The sequence below is a fragment of the Panthera pardus genome, unplaced genomic scaffold, assembly GCF_024362965.1.
Source record: "Panthera pardus isolate Hobbes unplaced genomic scaffold, ASM2436296v1 HiC_scaffold_21, whole genome shotgun sequence".
NCBI classification, from domain to species: domain Eukaryota; kingdom Metazoa; phylum Chordata; class Mammalia; order Carnivora; family Felidae; genus Panthera; species Panthera pardus.
This window is the reverse complement of record NW_026526777.1, coordinates 45,434,219-45,459,631: the sequence shown is the minus strand read 5'-3', so window position 1 is coordinate 45,459,631 and position 25,413 is coordinate 45,434,219. Positions and strand designations below refer to the sequence as shown.

At 34.8% G+C, this 25,413-nt stretch overlaps 1 protein-coding gene across 10 annotated transcripts in view; it reads left to right on the top strand.

The window, feature by feature from the left end:
* Window positions 1-25,413, top strand: part of EDEM3 (ER degradation enhancing alpha-mannosidase like protein 3) — a 78,691-nt gene that overhangs the window by 11,936 nt on the left and 41,342 nt on the right. For all 10 annotated transcript variants that reach the window (XM_019427057.2, XM_019427045.2, XM_019427031.2 and 7 more), the window contains 6 exons: window positions 7,202-7,302; window positions 7,833-7,872; window positions 13,024-13,136; window positions 14,104-14,257; window positions 19,363-19,497; window positions 21,766-21,871. In XM_019427057.2, the coding sequence (XP_019282602.1) occupies window positions 7,202-7,302; window positions 7,833-7,872; window positions 13,024-13,136; window positions 14,104-14,257; window positions 19,363-19,497; window positions 21,766-21,871 (649 nt within the window). The remainder of the gene's footprint in view (window positions 1-7,201; window positions 7,303-7,832; window positions 7,873-13,023; window positions 13,137-14,103; window positions 14,258-19,362; window positions 19,498-21,765; window positions 21,872-25,413) is intronic.

The window sequence follows — 25,413 nt, the reverse complement described above, 5'->3', positions numbered from 1 at the left end:
CCTATATGTGCTTTGCCTTTTCATTTTCTTAACAATGTCTTTTGAAGGGCATATGTTTTAAATTGTGATCAGTTTTCTTTTTTCTTTTGCATGCTGCCTAAAAAATATTTGCCTAGCCCAGGATCCCAAAGATTTTCTTGTTTTCTTCTAGGCGATTTATAATTTTAACTTGTTCATTTAGATCTATCACTCATTTTGAATTAGTGTTTATATATAGAATGAGGTGAAGGTAAATTTATATTTTTTTCTACGTGGATATCCAATTATTCCAGCACTGTTTGTTGAAAGGATATCCTTTTATCACTGAATTACTTTGATATCTGTATAAAATTAGTTAACCATATGTGCATGTATTTTTTCCCATTGATCTGAATATTTTTATACTAATATCACACTGTTGTAAGTGTGATATTAAGTTGTGAAATCAGGCAATGTAAGTCTTTTAGCTTTTTGTTCTTTTTCAAAATTGTTTTGGGTATTCTAGATTCTTTGCATTTCTGTATAGATTTTAGCATCATATTGTCAATTTCTACAAAAATGCCTGTTGAGCTATTGATTGGGCTTATGTTGAATCTATGGCTCAATTTAGGGAGTTTGACTTAACAATATTGAGTCTTCTATTCCACGAACACGGTATCCATGTCCATTTATTTTGGTCTTATTTAATGTCAACATTCTTTTGTAGTTTTCGGTATACAGGTCTTATACATCTTTTATTAAACTTACATATATTTCATATATTGATGCTTTTGTAAATTGTAGTTTTTCAGATTTGTTTGTCCAGTTGTTCACTGATGTTATACAGAAATACAATAACTTTTTGTCGGTTGATCTTTGTATCCTGCAACCTTGCTAAACTCACCTGTTATTTGTAGTAGTTTTTTGGGGGAAATTCCTTAGGACTTTCTACATTGTCAATCACATCATCTGCAAAGAGACTTTTCCTTCTTTCCTTCTGATCTATGTGCCTTTTATTTCTCATTATTATTACAGTGGCTAGAACTTCTAGTATTATTTTGAAAAGAAGTGGGAAGGTCCTTGCTTTTCTCCTAATTAGGGAGAAAGCAGTTAGCCTGCACTATTAAGTATGATGTTAGCTGTTGGTTTTTCATAAGATGTCCTATAATAGGTTGAGTAACTTTCTTCTCATTTGTAGTTTACTGAGAGTTTTCATCATTATGGAATATTGAATTTTGTCAAATGCTTTTTCTAAATCTGTTGATATAATCTTCCTAAAAAGTCTGTTAGTAGTAGGACTTTTCAACATTATTATTTATCATTTATTCATTTCATGTAACATTATTTCATAAGTTATAATTGATCAAAAACCAAATCGATTGATTTATTGGAAACTTTTTTCTCATGTAATTTTGAGTACATACTTTATGCTAACATTCTGCTCTGTAGAGATTAAATCTTATGAGACAGCTGCACTTTTGTTGTTGTTACTCGTTTCTCCTCAGTGCTGAGAAACATTTCATAAAGTACACTCTGTAAGAGGACAACAAATGTTCAATGTAGGAAGTAAGTCTGATAGTTTAATAATTTAGCTAAATGAAATCCTGATACCTGAAAAATGTTTTAATAAGTGAATGTAGTGAACAAAAGAGAATAGGAAAATTTGGGGTGAAAAAGAACTGATAAACTTATGCAGTTCAATCAGTAATTAGCATATGCTGTCAGTATGTTGGAGATGGTATATTAAATATCAGTTCATTTTTGGGGGGAGGAATACCTTATCTGCCTCAAGGAGGGAGGTATTTAAGAAGAAGGATATGGAATATGACATTTTAAAAATGTGTATAGCTTTGGAAATTAAATAGGTTGATATTTTTAATAACTCACTTTTATAAATAATGCCTTTGATGTTTTTAGGAAAATAAAGTCTCTTCCCTTTGTTTTCAGAATTGGTTTTACTAAAGTCAGTGTTTGATGCTGCTTTGACTTGAGTATTTTAGAGCAGGGTTCTGTCACTTCAGTGCTCTCGTAAATTTAAAATCTGATATGGAGAGCCTACTCTGTTTTGTTTTATGTATTTGCTCTTGCTTTTAGCTAGGCACATGTTCTACTTAATTTGTGTAGGACTCTTTTCTCACCTGAGTTTTATTTCTGAGTGATAATCATTAAGTGTGTTTCGTGGTTCTGTGTCATAGCAGTATGAAGTAGTTATCCCTTGTTCTGGCAACATACTGTGAAGAGAAAGTATTCCTGTACCTCAAATAGACAGGATGTTTGACGTATAATCATGGCTGCTTATTTGCCACATATGCACTGCTCTGGATTTATGCAAACCAACTGTAGTTCACTTTGTGGTCAACCCAAAGAAAAGGCTGTGGTTTTGTTTTTATCCTTAATCTTGAAATAGGGGTGTGTGAAGTATTTTTACGTCTGGTTCAAAGCTCCCTAATTTGATTATTCTGCTTATAATTGCTATTAATGTTTTTCTTATCTAGATAAGCCTAGGGTTTGAGTTTCATATTTAATTTCAGACAGAGGTGTTTGCGCATGTATGTGTTTTTGTGAAACCCCAAAAATAGTAGTATGAAGGCTTCTAAGCGGTGGTTTCGCTAGTAAGGAACTCTTTACAATTAACATTTGAATGATCTCTTACAAAGTTGCAAAATACCTCGGCAAGCTGAAAAAGATACCACTTTTTTTTAGTTACTTCTAATTGTTTATGTGCTAAATAGGAAAGTTAAGCAATCAAAAATAGTATGCATTCTGGGAAATCATAGTTCTGTTGGGATTAATACTAAAAAAGAAATTAGGAGCTTAATATGTTAAAAGACCTATAAAAGTTATTAGAAATTTATGCTAAAAATTTTATGTAATACTAAAATTACAATATGTTCAATTCAGAAATTAGTAGCTGCATGTGGATTCTAATTATAGTGCAAGCAGTTGTTGTCTGGAATCCTTTCCTCAGGAAATGAATCATTATGGAGCACTGCACTTTTTTAAATACCTGAAGGATTGCAGTCTTCAGTGCTTTTTGTATTCTTTAGCCTACTTTATTATTTTTTTGTCCTTCCTTTTCTGTTTGACCATGTGTTTAGTGTTCCTATCCTTTATTCTGTTTTTCTGCTGCTATGGATTTGGAATATAGATAACTGAGTTTAGTGAGAGGCAGTAGGATAGAGTTGGACGTGGAATTGGGAGTTTTTCTGCTGAACTCCAAGAATTAAGAACCATAGGGGCATACAAGTATAGGACGTACAGGTCATTCAAAAAAGGGTCGGACTAGTCTTAGAAACTTTGCCATAGCCATACTCAATGCAAGAAGGTCATAGAACAGTATCCTCAGATTTCTGAAGGAAAGAAAATACATCTCAAGCATTTTATAAACATTTTATTTTTCAAGTGTAAGACAAGAGACATCCTAACCCAGGAATACCAGAGAAGTAACAACACTGTTGACACTCTTTTCAAACCGACAAACAAACACCTATCTGAGGACAGGTCCAGGCAACCAATAGCTGAATCAAAATAAAAAGTCAGGAATGGAGAAGCCACAGAAAAATGGTGTGTGTTGACTACTACTTAAGGTAAAATTCTAATACTAGCAACTGTGAGAATTATGGTTCTAGACCAGAATAGAAATGTTATAAACATCTTAAAATCTTTGTCAAAACATTTAAAATTCTTGTGGAACCTGGGTGGCTCAGTCGGTTAAGCGTCCAACTTCAGCTCAGGTCGTGATCTCACGGTTTGTGAGTTTGAGCCCCATATCAGGCTCGCTGCTGTCAGCATGGAGCCTGCTTTGGATTCTCTGTTCCCCTCTCCCTCTGTCCCTCCACTGCTCATGTTCTGTCTCTCTCAAAAATAAATAAACCTTTAAAAAAAAACATTTAAATTCTCTTCTAATGGTTATAAGTATACAGAGAAGATTTTAAAATAGCAAAACTCATGTTCAAAATATTAGACCCTTTGCAAATTGAAGTGTTACTTCTTTGCAAAAACTAACAAGAGGATCCGATAGTTCTTGCCTGGCTTGCCTTCATCTCACTGTGTGATCTAAAACAACAGAGCACACATCTTCTCTGTGCGGTGGTGAATTGTCCCCCTTTCAAAATTTGGATCCGTTTGAAAAATTTTGCCCTTTGCACTATGTACCCTGAAATACCTCTGGGAATTTCTTTAATGGGAAGCGTTGTGCAGGTATCGTTTCCCTTGTGACATCTTCACCCTTTATGTCGCAACTACTTTCTTTATCTTTGTAGATAATTATGCCTTCACTTGGTTCCCCCAGCTGTGTACCCGGCGTCTCTGGAGTGATCTGGCGTCCTCTACATTCCGTGGCCAGCTGTGCTATACCCCATTTACGTTCAGTTCCATTTGCATTTTCAGTGTCCTCATTTTCCATTTCTTTGCTGAACTTTCATCTCTGTTGGCTAATCTTTGTCGATGATCCATTTTTGTAAAATCATCAAACTGTCATGCACGATTACCACTGGCTGACAAGGAGACAACTGCACACTTGCTGTGCATGAACTGAAAAATAGATACACAGTGATCACATCACTGACAGACTTCGAAAGAAGTGTGTGGTTGATCACGGATCATGATGAGCATCTGTTACTTACATAGGGACTTGTGGATCGAAGAACTGGCACTGAAGTTTGTGTTTTGTGCACTTACTGCAGTTAATGTACATACGGTGGTTGAAGTTTGAACCATGTTGTTGAGGGTTTATTTAAATAAATTACAGAAACTTGTATATAGTGAAAGCGAAGACCGCCTATAATAACATAATTGACAAAAATCCTAAATTGAATGGGGAACAGTATGAATGTATTAATCCTATTATTCTTGTCAGGGAGTCAGTAAATACTGTCTGAAATTGAAATACATGAGCACAGTGATCTAACCTCTAAATGTTTTTCATAATCATATCATTAATTTTAGAGGAATCTTTTAGGGACTGTCCCCTAGAGAAGAAAATATAAAGTTCAGCAGGTGTTTCTGGTTTCTGTCCTTTTCTGTTAAGACCTGTAGCCATTAGGTGGGGATGTGCCAGTCAAATTTCACTGAGGCAACTATCCAACTTAAAGAACCTACCTCTGGCTTGCGGCCATGTGTGCAGGGCCAGTTCCATCAACTCTCATACCCTTTGGGCATTAAAATAATTCCCACTAAAGCCTCTGTTTATTTCTAATGCCCATGTTGTGGTCACTGCAGCTTCATCTTCTGTATCCCATTATTCACTTTTGGTACTTGAGAATTTCTTTTCTTGTTCTCAGGCTCAGCTGTGTATTTAAAATAATTGAGGGGTGCCTGGGTGGCTCAGCCAGTTGAGGGTTTGACTCTTGATTTTTGCTCAGGTCATGATCTCACCGTTTGTGGGCTCGAGCCCCACATCTGTCTCTGTCTGCGCTGACATTGCAGAGTCTGCTTAGGATTCTCTCTGTCTCCTCTCTCTGCCTCTCCCCTGCTCGGGTTCTCTCTGTCAAACATACATACATACATACATACATAAAATAATTTAACACTGACACAACATTTCTGTGTGTTTGTAATAAGAGGGAAGATTTTTTTTGCATGTGCTTTATTACCATCTGGATTAGAAATACTCTGTCATGGTCATTCTTAAAAAAAAATTCCTCTCAAAATAATATTGCAAACATAAAATTCCTATTAATAACTATTAAGAAATGGGTGAAACCTATAGAAGAAAACTAAATTCATAAAAGAAGATCTGAAATAATGTAGTGACATTCCTAGATGGGAAGACTCAATTGTTAATGGTATCAATTCTCCTCAAATTAGGCTCTTCCAGTTAAAATTTCAGTGGAATTTTAAGAAAAATTGAAAGTTTTCCAGAAGAGTAAATTTGAAAAAGTAGTTAAGAAAATTTTGAAGAAAAATAATTTGGGGAGAGTAAATTGCTATACTAAGTAGCAAGGTATGGTGCAAAGATAAAGTAATCAAGATAATGGTCTGGAGCAGGAAATAGATCTGTAGGGCAGTAGAAGTAGGAAACAGGTCCATCAAGCAAATCGGACTGTAGAACAAAATTGAGACTACAGAAACGTGTGTATAGACAATTTTGAGCTAATCTGTATTTCAAGCAATTAGGGAGAAGATGGATTATTTAAAAAGCAGCATTTAGAAAATTAGCTATTTTGGGGGGACAAACACAGTTAACGTCCCTATTTTATATCAAAAAGAGAATTAGATTCCAGAGGGAATTGGATCCTACATTGGATTGATCATCTCCTATGTTAGTGAGAGTATTACAGGGATGTAAATTAGGGATGTCTTCAGTTTGATAGGTATCAAAAATTAAATATTTAATACCTTTGACCCATTGGGTCTATTTCTAGGGATTTAATCTATAGAAATAAAAGCATATGTGCAAAAGATATATGCATATAGATGTTTATTGTAGCATTGTTTATAGTGAAAAATTGCATTCAACCTATATGTTCCTCAATAGAGGAATAAGTAAATTTTACTGTATCTATACTTTGGAATATTGTGAGGTACTATGAAAGGCAATAGGCTCTGGAGGCAGGTTGCCAGGTTTGAATTCTGGATTCATCATTTACTAGTTGCATGTCTGAGCTTACTTAACTTTTCTGGGCCTCAATTTTCTCATCTGTGCGAAAGGGATAATTGAATTTGTTTCAGAGGGCTGTGTGATAATTAAATGAACTAAACTGCACAGAACAGTGCTTAGAACATAAGAACTCAATAATAATAGTTAATATTAAGTGATCATTTTGCAGTTACTAAAAAAAAAAACCAAAAAACCCTAAAATTCTAGCACGGAAAAACCGCACTGTGATTTAAGTAAACAACTTTTAGAGCATTTTAGAGCAGTGTATGCATCTGGCATGAGCAGCTGCTTGTAAATAAAATGTAAATTATATATGTGCATGTATTTTAATATATGTGGATACATTTGGAAACATAAATGCCAGTCTTAACAGTAGTTACCTCTGGGGAATGAGATTGGGTGGAACAGGAGCAGATTATCAGATTTTTAAAGAAATATTTTTTTGTATGGTTTTTTTTTCCAAGCAGTTTTTCAAACATTTGTAACTAAAGTTTTAAAAACAGATCCCATAGGCTGTAAGAATAGTAGAACTTCTAACTTTTATCTTACCCTGTTTTTTTAATAACTGCAAGAAGGTTGTGTCCTGGGTGATGTTTGCTTTCTCTTATTTTTCTCAGTGACTCACTAAAATTTTCCTTGCAGGAACATGCTTACCCAGCTGATGAACTCATGCCTTTAACCTGCAGAGGTCGTGTTAGAGGCCAGGAACCAAGTCGGGGTGACGTTGATGACGCCTTGGGAAAGTGAGCATTAACGCAGTGGGTGGTGTGGCACCTCCTGGGTCCCAAGTCTCAGGCTTCCTAGATGTAGCTTACAGTTGTATTTCTGGGGATTGGTTAAATTTCAAGGACTGCTTTAAGTATTAACATTAAACTCTTTTATTTCCTTCTGTTATCTTTTATAAAAAATCAGTTTACCTCTTAAATCAGTGAAAAGTTGTTTGCTAAGATGAATATAACTTTTGAAATGTATATAAAGTCTACACATTATAAGGTGTTGATGCTTTAATGTTTTTATTTGCTTTAAAAAGAGTTAATGAATATTTTCATTTGAAAGATATGTAGATACACTGAACGTTAAAATGTAATTAATGTTCAGGCTTTTCAGGTGCCTTCAGTGCTTTTTTATAAGTTACATTGTACTGTAGATGATTGGAAGTACTAGCTAATAGAAACTACCAGTCAATAAGGCATAGATACATCTTTAGTTATAAATTCATGGATAAAGTATTCAGAACTCTAATGGTTTGTATCTCATTATACTTGTTTCTTAGATTTTCCTTGACACTGATTGATTCTTTGGACACTCTTGTGGTAGGTTGGATTCTTCTTGAATTTACTTATTTTATAAATTTCATAATATGCACACTCGAATATGAATACGATCATTACACAGTAAGTCTGAAGTAGAAGTTTTCAGAATTTAAGGTGTTCTGCTTTCACACTATTGAGTTGATTATTTCACGTGAATGTCAAATGAAATTATGTAGAAATCATGGAGACAATGAAATAATTTGTAGATATGTCAGCTTATGTGATGGGACTTTTAATCAGGAAGGTTGCTTCCCTTTATACAAAGAGATTAAGAAAACATCATTGATATATTTGTTCCATGGCATACTACAGTGATAGTAAAATTGTTAAACTAGAATTCCTATAGGTTATATTCATTTAAAAAAATTAATTTTTACCCAGCAGTGATTTTTGGCACTAAGTGATCACTTCTGGGCAATCCTTTTCAAGCTCATGGGATATAAAATCATTTTAATTAATTTTGATTGGGGATGGTCTGTTATGACAGAGGAGAAAGATTGAGTTCTAGGTGTCATGATTTCTAAATACAATATCTTTCTAGTTTTCTACTTTTAGACCACTTACAGTGTAAAAGTAGGCTTGTTTCAGGATTTTCCTTAGGACATAATTCTCAGCTTTGAGTTAATATCTCAACTACTGATTAATATTTTAAAAAACAAAACAAAAAATCTTTGGGGTGGCAGAAAATTTTCAGAACCAAGCTTTTCTTCCCAGTATTGTTTCTGCATTGTTCTTTCGCTAGGCATTTTCTTTTTCCTCGCCTCTGCATTCCCCGCCCCCCCCTTTCACTTCCCTCCTTCTGTACCTGGAGGCACAAATTACCACTCTGGGAGGAACTAAGTGGTGTTATTTATTTGTAACTGTAGCTGGGTTATACTCTTCACATGTACCTTGATTGACGTGGAGTAAGCAAAGAGCAGTAGCTCTGTGTTAGGAAAGACCATAGGTGAAATTACGTTTATTTCTCATTCTGTCAGCTTTATCCTTCCCTGTGGCAAGTTCCCCATCATCTCTCTGTAAGCTCTTAGTTGATTTTCTTGAACATGGATCTCAGATATCATGTGCTGTAAAACATTTTTATCAGAAATAAAGGAAAAAAGGTGGTTTCAGTCTGTGTAACTTTCCCATATTTAGAAATCTGTTGGCTTCTAATTGAGTGGTCATTAATTATTACCCAGGTGATATCTTTCAGGTTTTGCCAATTATATACTTTGGCATCGGTTCTCAAAATATCCCAGCAGCAGCAGCAGCAGCAGCAGCAGCAGCAGCAGCAGCAGCAGCATCACCTGACAGCTTGTTAGAAATGCAAAATTCTGGCGCCTCATCCCCAGACATACTAAATCAAAGTCTGGGAGTGAGGCCCAGTAGTCTGTTTTTTAACAAGCTCCCAGATGATTCTGATGTATGCTAAAGTTTGAGAAATACTGGATACTGATGCAGTGTTTTTTAAACTCCAACATACCACAAAGTCACCTGGGCACCTTGCTCATATGCAGATTCTGATCCAATAGACTGAAGCCAGGGCCCAAGAGTCTCTGTTTCTCATAAGCTGCCACTTGGTGGTGCTGCTATTGCTGGTTAGCTGACCGTGCTTTCGATGACATGGGTATAAACTTGAGTTCGGGCTCTTTGTGACTGTACTGATGTATGTGACCTTAGCCAAATTATTTAACTTCTCTGGGTTCCTGTTTTCACCTCAGAAGGGCCTAGACTAGGCATTTAAGTTTCCTATTCACTGTAAGGAATTATTTCTTACTGATCTTTGGTTCAGATTCAGATAAGTAACTCCTATTTGTCTGTTTGTTGAAGCTATCCTCAAGAAGGGTTAAGAAGGAAGACTGATAAAGTCTTACAAATATTTAAAAAATGATACTTTGGGGCGCCTGGGTGGTGCAGTCGGTTAAGCGACCGACTTCAGCCAGGTCACGATCTCGCGGTCCGTGAGTTCGAGCCCCGCGTCAGGCTCTGGGCTGATGGCTCGGAGCCTGGAGCCTGTTTCCGATTCTGTGTCTCCCTCTCTCTCTGCCCCTCCCCCGTTCATGCTCTGTCTCTCTCTGTCCCAAAAATAAATAAAAAACGTTGAAAAAAAAATTAAAAAAAAAATAAAAAATGATACTTTATATAAACTCTTTAAATTTTAGTATTTTCAAGTAGGAATAACCTAAGTAACTTATTACATATCATCATAACTTCATAACACTATTTTAAACATTTTCTTTTTAATTTAAACAGAAGAATTAAAGTAGTTTAGACAGTTTTTTTTCCTACATTTAAAAGGAGTGCTTTCTTGTACATTTCATCAATACATGTATTAATATTTCTAATTTACTTTGCCTTGACTTTGTGATTATTTATTTTGTGATTTATTTGAAAATATTAATAGAACATATCACATATGTACATAAAACTCTATTTTTATTTTGGTCATACCATGATATGTTAAATAGAATTTCTGTTGTCCTAGTTTGATCTTTAAATTTAACCTGTTGCTGATTCTAGCCACCTAGTTTGTATTGATGTAATGAAGCCAAGAACTAAAACTTTAAATTTATCTTAAAATTTTACATTACCATGAAATGTATAGAAAGAAAGATATCAAAATAAATTAAAGATGATGGGGGAAAGGAAGAGACCTGAATTCATCCTTTGTTATCACCTAGGAGCTTAAAAGGTCATCCACTAAGGGCGTCTGGGTGGCTCAGTCGGTTAAGCATCTGACTCTTGATTTCAGCTCAGGTCATGATCCCAGGGTCTTGAGATCAAACCCCTCATCAGGCTCAGCACAGAGTACAGAGCTTGCTTGGGATTCTTTCTCCCTCTCTTTCTCTCTGCCTCTTCCCTGCCCGTGCCCTCAACTCACTCACTCTCTCTCTCTCTCTCTCTCTCTCTCTCTCACTCTCTCTCTCAAAATAAATAACCCATCCCATCAACCAGTAGAGGATTTGGAGTGAATTTTCTAATTATGGATCAAGAGACTTTTCACTTTTATTCTCCTTTGAAACAAATAACACTGGTCCAGTTCTTGGAAGTAGTTCTCAGGAGATAGACTCAGGAAGAAGAATAAGATTAACAAATGATACTGAGAAGTATATGTGTGGGTGAGTGAAACAGTTGTGTTTTATTCTAAAAGTGATAAAGATATGCATCTGCGCTCGTTGGCTGCAGAATTTACTTGGACTTGGAGATTGACAAGGAAAAGCAGTTAGTTTAAAACCAGGCTTCATAGTATATTTTACTCAGGACTTACCCTGAATTTTACTTTTATTTGAATTTTAGTCAAATTCTTATGGAATGTTTTATACTTAAATTAGAATTTTTAGTGAAAGTATCGAATCAGGTGAAAAAGCACTAGAAAATATTATCGAACAGAAAGATAAAACAATCAAGTGAAGGAAAACTGTTTTTCATGGATTTAGAGTCTAAATACCACATAATTGTGCACCTGTCACCGAACAGTCTATCACAACCATAACTCAGGAAGCCAGCAGCTAAGACCTGGCACACTGTCTTGACCAACCGCTCCCTCCTCGGGAATCCTGAGGGGGCTGGACAAATCAGAAACATAGCTCCTGGCTGGGTTTACCAACACTGGTGGCAAACAAACTCTGATAAACTCTGAGAAGTCAATAACTCAAGAGAGAAGGGTTTGGAAAAGAGATTTATTTTGGGTGCCGACACCTGGGGGAGGTGGCAGGTATAAGCCTTACCTCTTGGTAAGTACAGCTGACCTCTTGGCAGGCAAGATGGACACCTAGAATTTTATAAGGGGAGGTTGGGGAATGGGGTGGGGGGGTACATGCAGGAGAACAGGCAGAGAGCTTGTGATCATGGCGGGGGTCCGTAGGTGTTCAACTCATGATCATGGGCAGGGAAGGGGGCATGTAGGTTGTGGTCTTCTAGGCATCCCATTGATATCAGGGCTTTTCTGGTCTGGCAGTTGGAATGTTCTGGTCACTGCAAAATGTCTTGTCAGTGACTCTAGGAAGTTCGATAAGAAATAAGCACAATGGGTTGTAGTTAGAACTTGAGTTAAGCGGTCTTGTCTATTTATGGTTTTAACTGTTGGCATCAGTAGTTGAGCCTGAGGGCTCACTGACACAGTTTTAATTGAGACTGAAAAAGCAACTGAAATGCATTGGCCACTTTATGGAGCTCATTGCAAGAATCCATAGAATTCTTAGGATTCTAGATGCTCGTGGTAATAATAATTATAACAGCAATGATATTAAACACTTATTAAGTCAGGCACTCTACTGAAAGTACTTTATATATATTACTTAAGAAATCAGTCCTATGAGAGTAGGTATTTCTTCTTTTTATGGGTAAGGGAACAGGCTCAGAGACAGAAGTCACTTGACTGAGATTATACAGGTAGGGAGTGAAAGAACCAGAGTTCAATTCAGGGCTTGCTCTTGATCACAACATTATACTCCTCCTCAATTAGGGCTCAGGGCATCCATGGATGAAGATGGCAGGTAGTGTTTGGTTTAGGATCAGTCATTCTCTGAAGGATGTGTTTGTTCTCTTACAAGAGTAAGCAACCTAGGGGCACCTGGGTGGCTTAGTCAGTTAAGCGTTGGACTCTTGATTTGAGCTCAGGTCATAATCTCATGGGTTGTGAGATCGAGCCCTGCGTGGAGCTCTGTGATGACTACGGGGAGCCTGTTTAGGATTCCCTCTCCTCTGCCCCTCTCCTGCCTACTTGCGTGTATATATGCACACTGTCTCTCAAAAAATAAAAGTAAGAGTAAGCAACCTTTAAAATGATGTTTGGTGAATAGTTGATGTTTGGTAAAAAGTTTTCGAGTTGTTTTGACTTGGAAACCAAGTCAGTGAGATGAGTAGAGCTCGTCTCATGCAGCTCTAGGTCATGGGTTATATATTAAGAAACTGGTTTTGTGATGACTCTTGTAAAGTCTTAATGATATTTTCATGTGTCTAAAAAAGAAGTGTATAAAGATTCCTTATAATGTAGGCATTTAATTTGGGGGGGTTAGATACCACATTTTTATCATTGGCTTGAGATAAACATTTTGTTTGTGTCACTTTTTAGAGTCTTAAGGTATTAATTTGCTTTTAGTAGCCATTCTAACACTATTTCTCTTTTACTTGGTGAAAAAGAACTTTATTTTCATAACTTTCTTCTCCTAGGTATTAAATAAAACTAAAGAATTTGAAGATGCAGTGAGAAAAGTTTTAAGAGATGTTAATTTAGATAATGATGTAGTTGTATCAGTCTTTGAAACAAACATCAGAGTTCTTGGGTAAGTATGTAAGACACTAAAGCTATAACTTTAATAACAGAAAAGCCTAGGGCATACTGTTTATTTCTTGATGGTACTAAAGCAAGAAATTTCTTAAGTTTAAAAGATAAAAGTTGGGATATTATGAAACACAGCGGCTGTGAGATGGCCTTGCATTGTATCACAGACAGCAGCAGGCTTTGGAAATAGTTGTAGACTCAAAGGTAATCCCTGTATGTTGTTAAAAAAAAGGACTAGAGGTTGAACATTTGCATATCAGCTATATCTCATATTTTTTGCTAGTTTACATAGTTTTCTATCTTTAACCAATACCTCTTCAAGCCAAATGAAATTAAACGTATATTACCTTTCGACTAAACAACTTGAGATGTTCTTAGAACATTTAAAAATACTGAATTATAGGACTTATTAATTCAAGTTTCAATGTTATTAAATTTTTATATTTAATGGTTACTTTTATGCTATTGTAACATGTTTCCTTTTGTCAGATAAAGTGAGTCTTCAATTTAGGAAATATTTCACAGAGTTTATTAATCTATTACATTTAATACAGAGTGGGGAGGTTTTTTAATGTTATACTGTAAGAATTACAGATTTCATGATATAGTTAAGTTAAATTTAAAATTTGTTAGAATCAAATGTTAAATTTGTTAAATTATTTCTAGAATATTCTTTTTTTTCTGATATTCTTTATTTTAAGAAATGTTAAGGTATTAGAGAATGCCAAACACTTTACAGCAGATAGAACATCTAAAATTTTTTTGAACTGGCTGTGGTTTGCCATCAAATGAGTAGTCAGAGTTAGGTAAAAAACAACAAAACAAAACAAACAACAAAAAAACCCCAAGTTCTCCTATGTAATTTCCTTATGTGTGCTGAACTGTTGATAACTAGATACCACATCTTTTTAGGTGGTAACTTAAAGTATCTGTAAGACATGGATAATGTTTCATTTCTGTGATCTTAGGGGTCTGTTGGGCGGACACTCCTTGGCAATCATGCTGAAAGAAAAAGGCGAGTACATGCAGTGGTACAATGATGAACTTCTCCAAATGGCAAAGCAATTGGGTTACAAACTTTTACCAGCTTTCAATACTACCAGTGGCCTTCCTTATCCAAGAGTAAGTAATTCTGAAAAATATGGCAGTCTTTATATCCTTCCTTTGCTGTCTTAAAAAAATGAATTTTTGTGATTGGAGCCATTGTTCTTCATTTGCTTGAGGCTAGAGTAAAACGCTTCATTACTATAGGATACATTTATATTGACATTTCAATTAATTTGCGTTTGAGTGGTACGAGAATTTTGATTAGTTTAAGCCTTTTATGTGCCACTGTGTAACAGATTAGATAGATTATGCTGCAGGAGGGAGAAACAGATGCCAGACTAGAATTTGGGTTTGGAGTTACTTGGGCAGAAAACACAGGTGCATCAGCAAGCATGGGTATTGATTCTCCAGAGGAGAGGATATAGAGAGAACACAGGACGGAGGGGAATGAGGAGGGAGTAGAGCGTGTTCAGAGACTTGTTAGGAAGAGAACCACACAGTAGCTATGGTATTCTGAAATCTTAGAGCTTTGAAAGGAGGTATTTTAGAAACCAACAGAATTAGATGCAAACAGAGCCTTAAAGGATGTAATATGGGAGAATAAAGGGGAAAGATGGGTTCAAAGTGGGTGAAAATATAGGACCATTCATTTTTAGGTGTCCGTGTTGGTAGTTGAAGAGAGGTGGCAGCAGAGTCACTTGAGGGAGTTTTGTGTTTTTTCCCCCAAGAAGATTTTATATTTATTTATTATTTATTTTAATTTTTTTTTTTTTAACGTTTATTCAGTTTTGAGAGACAGAGAGAAACAGAGTGTGAGCAGGGAAGGGGCAGAAGGAGGGGGACACAGAATCTGAAGCAGGTTCTAGGCTCTGAGCTGTCAGCACAGAGCCCGACACGGGGCTTGAACTCTCGAACTGCGAGATCATGACCTGAGCCGAAGTCACACGCTCAACCGACTGAGCCACCCAGGCGCCCCAGAAAATTTTATATTTAAAGCAAAGGGAAAGAAGCCATTGAATATGGAAAGAACTCTGTCTCTCTCCTGATTTATTTCTTTATTAACACTATTGCTCTCTCCCTCTTGTCCAACTTAGATCCCTCAGCCATTACCAAGCTCTGTTAATTTTTTCTTTCCTTATTGCTGCTATGCTAGTTGAAGCCAGTATAATTTTGTTCCTATACTATTATAAATTCCAATCTTACTCTTTTCTCTCTGGTTTATTCTTTAGAGGCTTAAAAATTAATCTTACTAAAACATAACTTTTATCAAACTACCCTCAGAAGTTTTACTGACTCCCTATCGTACAGAGTATCTTTTAACTTATAGAATTCATTATGGTTTGGCAGTAGGCTTTCTTTCTGACGTTCTCTCAGGACCTCATACCCAATGTAATGAGTGTTCCATTTCAACAAAAGAATCTTATTAGTGTCCCCCCAAACACCTAAAGCATGTGTTTTTGTTTTTACATTTCCACGCCTTTAGGCCTACCATCTCTATTACCTGGAATAACTTTTCTCCCAATACAAATCAAGTAAGACTAACTTTCACCATCAGGAAACCTCTGACCATGATCTAGAGCAGTGCTTTTCAAACTGGAGGTTACAATATATTCCTTTACCCACCAATTTAGTGGACTGTGACCAACACTTTTTTTTTTTTTTTTTTAAGTAAAACAGACTAGTTATTCAATCTCTTATTTAAATTTCTAGTTTTTGATATTTTGAATGGCTAGTCTGTGAACGTCTTTATACAGATCATTTTACTTATTTCTTCCATAGGAGAAATTACTAGAAGAGGAAATAGTCACAGAAGTAGGGAATGCTTTTTAAGGCTTTGGGTACTTACTGCCTAGCTGTTCTCCAGAAGGGTTCTACTTTTATAGTTACTCAGTGTTTTATAAAAGTATATGTGTCATTGTCCTGTTGCCAAAAATATGAATTATTCTTTGCTAATTTAGTGAGAAAAAATGGAGTCTTGTTTTAATGTGAATTTCTTTGCTTTCTAGTATGGTTAAACTTATTTGTTGATTTTTTTATTTTCTTGGCATATTAAAATTAAAAACAAAGTTATTTTGAATAAGCTAGATGTTTATTTAATTGGATTTACTTTTAGTAAACATTTTTAGTTTTTGTTATAAGTGGAGGTGCTGAATTATGGGGAATCTAGCATGTCTTCACTTTTGCCGGAACAGGAGAAACAGTCAAGGAATTAAAATAGTAGCTACTGGGGGGCCTGGGGGGCTCAGTCAGTTAAGCAACCGACTTTGGCTCAAGTCGTGATCTCACGGTTCGGTTCGTGGGTTTAAGCCCCGCGTCGGGCTGTCTGCTCTCAGCACAGAGCCAGCTTTGGATCTGTCTTCCTCTCTCCATCTGCCCCTCCCCAACTCGCACACGTGCACTCTCTCTCAAAAATAAATAAACATTTAAAAAAAGTAAAAAATAAAACAGTAGCTAAGAGTATTATAGTAAAATAAAGAGAATGTGTTCTTTTCTTATACTCTGAAGTATCAAAGTTTTTGATACTGCTTTTTAGAAGTAGACTGCAGACAGAAAATAAGTATCTTCCCATCCTTCCTTAATTCACACTTGTTAAATACTGCTTTTGCTCATGAAAATTTGTACAGCCAGTCTCTCTTAGATATGCATGCATAATTGATAGTATGGCATTAATGGTTTTGACTCCAAAATTTGCTGGACAGAAATGCTATAATTGTTAATGGTCATTTATTCCACCCGCGTATAAACCCTAGAGGTAGTCCACGGTATGTGATGCCATTTCCTCCAACGTAATTAAAAGACTTTGCCAGTTTTTCATTTAAGACCTCATTTCTAAGATCAGGTAGATGATTCTATCCATGAAGTATAGGGTTAGTAAGAATTCCATTATGATTCAGTACATATTTTAGGGGTTTAATGGGTGTAGCAAATATATAATATAGATGAATTTAATGTAGGTAATTTAAAATTCTACTTTTTAATAAAAAAAATTCATTTTAAGAACTACTTTGTGACTCTCAGGAACACAGGATCAGGAGGAACCAGTTTCCAAATTCCTTCTAAGTATAAAACCTTTATTATACATTTATCCCTTTTTGTCTTAAGACTTTCAGATAAGGGGCAGTAAGCTCCTTGCTTCTGACTTCTTCATGACTAAATGGATGCTACTACCAGTGCCCTCTCTACACCCATCTTTTGAGATCTAGTCAGGACTGGACCTTATCTAGCCTCTAGAGCAAAAGTCAGCAGTAGGATTTCCATTAGCAAAAAAGGCACGCAGCGCTTCTTTCTTGTAGAAATAGTAGTGCCCCCTGGAGATTTTGCATTTGAAAGTTGTTTAGTAACACTCACCTTCAACATATGAGATTGAAATGATATGATACTATAAATAGCTGTATTAAGAAATAGTCCTTTTATAGCATTTTGTAGAGATCACCTTGGAACAATAAATAAAGATTATAATTCAATATACAAACATCTTAAATATTTTTAATGTACAGAACTTCAGTGATTCAAAATATCTCCTTTTTTGTTGTTAAGAGAAAAGATACTAAAAGTGGTATATAAATGTTTCCCCTGTTGTGTTTGCTTTGCCATGACTACTACTCTGGACTTTGCCATTGTTAGCCCTTAGCTACCCCCAATTATGTGATATTTTATTATATATCAATGATATTTCTTCTGATTTTTAGATCTTAGCATTTGTTGTCAGTTCCATTTGTCTGGCACTTACTTGTGACTTTCCAGTATTATTTACCATCTCCATTTATATGTCTGTCTTATTTGCTCTGTCTGGATTTTAAGCTCCCTGAGGACCAAGGATCTTTTCAGTTATTTTATGTCTTAACGTAATATCCAGCACGTAGTAGATAACTATTGGTCAGTTGATTGTAATAATTAGTAGAACTAACCAGAAAATAATTTTCACTGTTGACTCTTACTGCAAGTATTTATAAAAATTATTATACTTTAGCATAATTAATGTAAATTAATTTTAAAGTTTATTCTCAATTTTAATTCTGTAGGTAGAGATATAGGTAACATGGAAAGGACAAGGGATGGTTCCCATTCTGGTTCTTGGTTCAGAACTACCTGAAGTCATTTATTCTTTCAGAATTACAAATGATAGAGATAATTATGAATTTGAGTGGAGATAGAGAGATGCTGCTAGGCTAATAGCACATGAAACATGAGGTAAATTTTGCCTTAAGTGGCATTCTGCAAAGTGAGGTAAATGGCCAACATAGCAATCTGCTCTGTGTCTCACCTATGTTTCACTCTCGTTATTTGTTTATTGGTGGTGAGTGGGTACTATCCCTGTCTTCATGCATAGGTATTCCTAGAGTGTTGATTGGATACTGTTAAGGTAATAGGCATACCCAGCAATTGATTTCTGCAGCTAAGTCGAAATACAAATTTATTTGAACTTCTCCTTACGAGTCTGATAGTAAGTGATCTAGAAACACGATTTTTATTTGTTTTGTTGTTGTTGTTACGCTAAATCTTGGCATATGCTTGCTCTTTTGTTATTTATTTGGACTGTGGAAGACCATGATCAGTCTAGTCAGTTTGGTTCTGGTTCACCCAGTTTTATCACATAGTATAATGTGGTTGTCTTTGAATTATAAAAAAAAAAACCTCCTTTGGAAAAAAATTTTTTGTGTTGTTTGATAGCCCATCAGCAAGGCTATACACTGTGTTTCAGAACTTTTAAAGCCTTTAAACAAAATTTTAATCTTTTAAATACACCCCATACCTAATCAGTTTTTTCACTGTGGAGGGCTAATATAGTACTGGTTTTTCACAAATTCTCAGTTAAACTGAATTTCTCTTAGGGCTAGTCTAATATCCTATTCTTGTACTAACTGGTTTAAACTGTCCAGAGAATAAAATTGTTTTGGAAGGTATTTTCTCTATGTAATTCCTAAATGGGTACTTAATTTTGGTCTCATTGAGGAAGGAAATAAATGAAAACTTACCCCATGAATATATGTATGGTAGTATATACTTCACTAGATGTTAAATTGGAAAGTCACAAAGATCATCAGATTAAATTTCAGTGTTTAGGTATTTTATTAATTATTTCCATGATTTGATGAAAAATCTTGACTGAAAAATAATCTCTTATCCAGAAGCCATTATCTCTTGACAGTTGCTAATGATAATCTTCTGATTTTATTTAGATTAATTTAAAGTTTGGTATCAGAAAACCAGAAGCTCGGACAGGAACTGAGACAGATACCTGTACAGCTTGTGCAGGTACCTTGATCCTTGAGTTTGCTGCTTTAAGTCGATTCACAGGAGCAACAATATTTGAGGTTTGCTTTTCATAGTCTTTGATTTCTTGGGTTTTGGACATAACTAACTTTATATCTTTTTTTCATTGGTCAAGTATGAGGATTATCAATTGGAGGAGTACTGTTAGTTTAGGGAACTTTGGTCTGGATTCCATCACATGGTTTTTGTCAAAACCCCAGAAGTCATTGTGAGGTAGCTGTATGTTAAATACAACTTTGCATTTCTGTAAATTTTTAGCTCTATTCTTAGAAGACTTTTAGCTATATTCTATGAATTTGATATCACAAATGTCTTATATGAAAAACTGTCTTTTTGTTTATTCTACTTCTAGATGGTCTATTGCATTTCTGAAAGCTTCACTGAAACACAGTGAACTTTTTACTCTTGTCTTGACAGAGTCATAGCTGTAAGTTTTTTACTCCAAGGTTAATGTTATTTCTTATCTAAAAGACTTAATATTCCCTAAGTAATATGTTGTGGACTAGCTGTGTCTCACACTTTTAATTTTATCTGTATGTTTAAGCATGTCATTATAGTGCAATAGTATCACAAAATACCCTCTTTTTCAAACATATGATTTAGGAAAATTTTTAAAAATTCAGGAGGTGGCACACAGAACAAGCCGAAATAGGGAATACTTAAAGACATTGGATCTGAGTGTAATTAAAATAAGTCAAGTGGTCTTTGTGTGTATGTGTATGTTTGGTTTAGTGTTTATTTTGTATTTTGCTGACATATTTTCCTTTCATTGAAAAGTATAGTCATTTTTGCATACTGTCTTAATTTAATTCGAATTACAAACTCTGAGATATTGATGCATTTATAGGATGGGCAAGTGAGACTTAAAGAGGATAAGATGCACAGCAAATAGGTGAATGAGTGGAATTGGAATTAGAATCCATGTCTTTCTAAATACAAAGTCCATACTCTTTCCACTAGTCTATTTTGTATTTATGAGTAAGTCTCTTGAAAATTATGATCTTTTTAACTTATGATTATACGTTAATTTATTGTAAGAGAAGCAACCTGATGCAGTTGACAGAGCATTGATCTAATATAGGGTTGGCAAACAACAGTCAGGGCCAAATCCAGCCACTGCCTGTTTTTGTGAATAAAGTTTTATTGAAACACAGCCATGTTTATTTATTTATTTTTGTCTATGACTCCATTTGTGCTACAGTGACAGAGGTGAGTAATTGTGACACTGACTGTATAACCCGTAATGCCTAAAATATTTACTGTCTGGCCCTTATCAGAAAAAGTTTGTTGGTGTTGATCTAATAAAGAGATTAGAATTCTCATATTAGTTGTCCTGTAATTCAGGTTTAAACTTTGGATAAATCTTTGATTTCACTGGGCCTGTTTTCTTAGCTGTAAGATAGGAATAGGGAAATATAATCTTTATGAAACTTCTGGCCCTGAAGTTCTAGTGTTTAATTAAAGCCATAATCTGCTTTGTTCTAAAAAATCAGCATAAATAAGTTGAATCAAGAGTTAAGACTATTTTACACTCCTCTTAGATCTACAAAGTGGCAAATTGGTTTAACGATTTTTTTTCTTTTGTAGAAGTACTTCTCCAAAGCTAAATAGAGTCATGCTCCGAAATTAATTTTAACTCTCCTGTAATGTCCTTTGCTTTTATCTTTTATAACATTTTTTCATCCAAAGCCAAGAATTTGATCAGAAATTATTTTAATTTAGTGTCCAATGGGTGAAAATAAATGGAAAAAAATGGTATCGTAAGGTTATAAATTTGGTATTGCCAAATGAATACTAGTTAATTTATTTAGTCTTCAGTAACAAAGTTTTATGCTATTTAAGAAGTGGGCTCTTGAAATGCCTGTTTGTGTTTCAAAGATGACATACCAACTTTGAAATTCTCTTCTAATTCTCTAAATAAGACTATCTAAGGAGATCTTCACTTTGTATTTAAATGATAGGCATTATTTTAGCAAGTACATTTAATTATGGCAGCAATTAATATAATTTAATAATACATGTGTGAATGTGAACTTACACTATCAGAGTAGATGAACGTGATGGTCTCAAAGTGAGATCACTGCCACTAAATAGCATTTTTAGACCTGTTCTTTTTAACTAGACTTGATTGGCTGAAAGAAAAAAAGCCAAGATTTTACTTGTAAGGAAGTTTAATATAATAAATCTTATCTTAGGAATTTTACTTAATTCTTAAAATATGCTGTGAGCCTTTGATTTTTTTTTCTTTGTCTCCTGTTTTCCAGAGACATATAGTTCTTCAGGTATGCTTTTCTTTTTTTTAATTATAGGAATACGCAAGAAAAGCTCTTGATTTTCTCTGGGAAAAAAGACAGCGAAGTAGTAATTTAGTAGGCGTGACTATAAATATTCATACTGGAGATTGGGTAAGAAAAGGTATGTAAGTCGGGCTTCTTAAGCCTTCATATCCTCAGAATGGTTGGGAAATAAAGGATTTTCATTTGTTAAAATAATCTTTGGGACAGTATAAAGCATAGTTTTTCACCAGATTTTCTAGAATTTTAGCTAATTTAATTTGATTTTCTTCTTTGGTGCCAAATAATAGCACACTTACTCTAGAAGGGCTTACTGATTTGTTTCATATTTTATTGGGTATAGCATTATAGATATAGGGTATAGATGAAACACTAGAACTATTCCTTTGAGAACTAGAGGATCAGAATACCTCAGCCATCTCACATTAAGTGGAAATCTGTATTTAATGTTATCACCAGCCCTTATTAAAATGAATTGGACTCGTGAGACGTGTTATTTGAACAAACCAAATATAGTGTTATATAAAGAATATGAATGAATCTTTATAAGACACTCCTATAAAACATAGATGAATGGAAATATACTAGAATATTCCTAAGGAGATTATTTTACTTATTATCTATTTAGTATTATAGAAGATTTTTCCAAATTTTGTCTGTAGGGTTCCTGAAACTAATCTGAATTCTGGCTTCAGAATTCTGCAGTTTCTTTTTTTAAACTTACTTGGAGCCCCACATTGGGCATGGAGCCTATTTAAAAACAAAACAAAAAAAGAAAACAGTATAATCTGCTTGGAACTGAAGTGCAAATTCATCAGAATTAATTTTCAATTATAATTTTTGGTTTATGACACACTCATCATTGGTCCATGCATGGCCCATTTTGCTTAGTCATTTTTAAGAATGTAGTAAGGAAGGACCTACAAATGGGCCATCCATTACTTGACAACATGCACTTCTGCGTATGGTCCTTGACTCTCTCTACCTGTGCAATCCTACATCTCTGCCTTCTCTAACTGAAATAGTCATCATTCTTATGACTGATGATTTGCTTTTAATAAAGTTATATTACATCTGTATGTATTCTTAAAAAGTACATTTCTTTGTTTTAAACTTTATAAAATCCTATGTCCTGTATACTTTTGAGACTCTTTCACTTAATATGATTTTGCTAAGATTCATGCATATTATTACATGAAGGCATATTTCATTTTATTTTGACTGCTGTCTAATATTTTATTGGATGAATGAACCACAATCTAAGTATTTAGATAGTTTCCAGGATTTTACTGTTGTGAATAATAGTGCTGTGAATATTTTTTATGTTTCTCCTGTTGTACATGTTTAAGAGTTTTTCTTGGCTATATATGTAGGAGTAGAAGTTTTAGATCATAGGATAAATTAATGTTCAGCTTTAGGAGATAATGTCAAAATTGTTTTCAACATCGTTTTCCAAAGTCATTTCACCACTTTATACTTCCATCAGCAACATATAAGAGATCCCTTGAATTAACATCCTCTCCATTGAGTACTGTCAGACTCAAAAACGATTTTGCAATAAAATGGGTATAAAATGATTTCCCATTGTGGTTTCATTTGTATTTCTTTGACCATTGATGATGTTTAACACCTCTTCGTATTTAGTGGTCATATAGGTTTCCCTTTTTTTTTCTTTTTTTTTTTTTGATATTGATGTTTTTGTATTTTGTCCATTTTCTACTCAGTTAGTTGTGCTTTTAAAAAATATTATTGAGGGGCACCTGGGTGGCTCAGTTGGTTAAGCATCCAACTCTTGATTTTGGCTCAGGTCATGATCTCGCGGTTTGTGGGATTGAGCCCAGAGTTGGGTGCTGCTCTGAGAGTGTGGAGCTTGCTTGGGTTTCTCTCTCTCTCAAAATAAATAAAGTTAAAAAACCTCACTTTATAAAAAAAATAGTGTTGATACCTATGTGATACTTACGATCTATGTGATAACTATCCTTTGAAATTTATTGACATTTTCTTTTTGGCCTGGAACATAGCCAGTTTTTGTGAACATTTTGCTTTAAAAAGTGTGTATTTTCTAATTGTTGTATGTAGATATCTATGTATATCAATTTGCTTAATTTGTTCAGATCTTTGCTGATTTTGTTTGCTTGAACTCTCAAGAATTAAGAAAGGTGGATAACGTTTCTGACAAAGATAATGGACTAATATCTGCCTATAGTTCTCTTGGTGCACTGGTCTATTTTATTGGGTGCATACATTTAAAATTGCTCTCTTCTTGGTTGAACCTTCCATCATTATGCAGTGATCATCTCTAATAATGTATTTTGTCTTTTAGTCTGTTTAATCTGATAGCAGTACAGCTCCATCAGCTTTATATTGTTTAATTGCCTGATGAGTGTTTTTTCTATCCTTTTACTTTGAGTCTTTGCAGGTGCTCATGCTATAACTCTTATAAAATGTATAAGTTTGTAAAAGCCAATCTGTCTTATCTTTTAATTGGTGATTTCAGTCCATTCACATTTACTTCTATTTTTAATATATTTGGGCTTATACTATCTTAATTGTAATTTCAGTGTGTTCCACTTTAATCAGTGTGTTTTCTCTTTATCTTTTTGTTATTAAATGAAACTTATATTTACCTTCTAGTAAGACATGGACTTTAGCATGTTCTCCTGTCTCTGTCTCCACTCGCCCCACCCCTCATTTCCCATTATATTGATATTATATAGTTGGTTCTTATTCACTCTGAATGTGTTCTTTTTTCTTTTGGTCTTAGTGCTACCCTCCTTTTCCTTTAAAGGTAACAGACCGTCAAGATATTTGCTCACTTGTACTTTGTATATTGCTCTCAACATCTGTTAGATTTGCCTCTCTTCTTATTTAAGTAATTATTCCTGCTTTCAGTAGCTTTAATAGCTACTGAGGCCTTTAATGGCTGACAGTCATTTTATTATGCTTTCGTATTTGAGTGAAGGTTTGGCTGTATATAATTTTCTGTTTAAGTTCTTTTCCTTCAAGTCTTTAAAAATACAACTCTATTGTCTTCTTACATCCTGCTAAAAAATCTGATATTATTCTGATTTTTATGCCCTTGTGTGTATGATCTACTCTTTCTTTCTCGAAGATTAAGAATATTGAATGCAAAGAGGGTTGCCTGGGTGGCTCAGTCTGTTAAGCGTCCGACTTTGGCTCAGGTCATGATCTCACAGTTCGTGGGTTAGATCCCTATGTCGGGCTCTGTGCTGACAGCTCAGAGCCTGGAACCTGCTTTAGATTCTGTGTCTCCCTCTCTCTCTGCCCCTTCCCCACTTGTGTTCTCTCTCTCTCTTTCTCTCTCAAAAATAAATAAACATTAAAAATTAAAAAGCAATAAAAAGAATATTGAATGTAAAGAAAATTTTCTAAAAATTTCACTATAGTTTTAGATGTAAAATATTCTTTAGCTCTCCTTTTGGTATTCTATGGGTCCTTTCTACTTAAAATCTTTGTTTTTTTTTTTAAGTTTATTTATTTGGGAGGGGGGCAGAGAGAGAATCCCAAGCAGGCTCCCCACTGTCAGCACGGAGTTTGACATGGGGCTCAATCCCACAACTGTGAAATCATGATCTAAGCCAAAATCAAGAGTCATACACTTAGCCAACTGAGCCACTCAGGCGCCCCTAAAATCTTTTATGT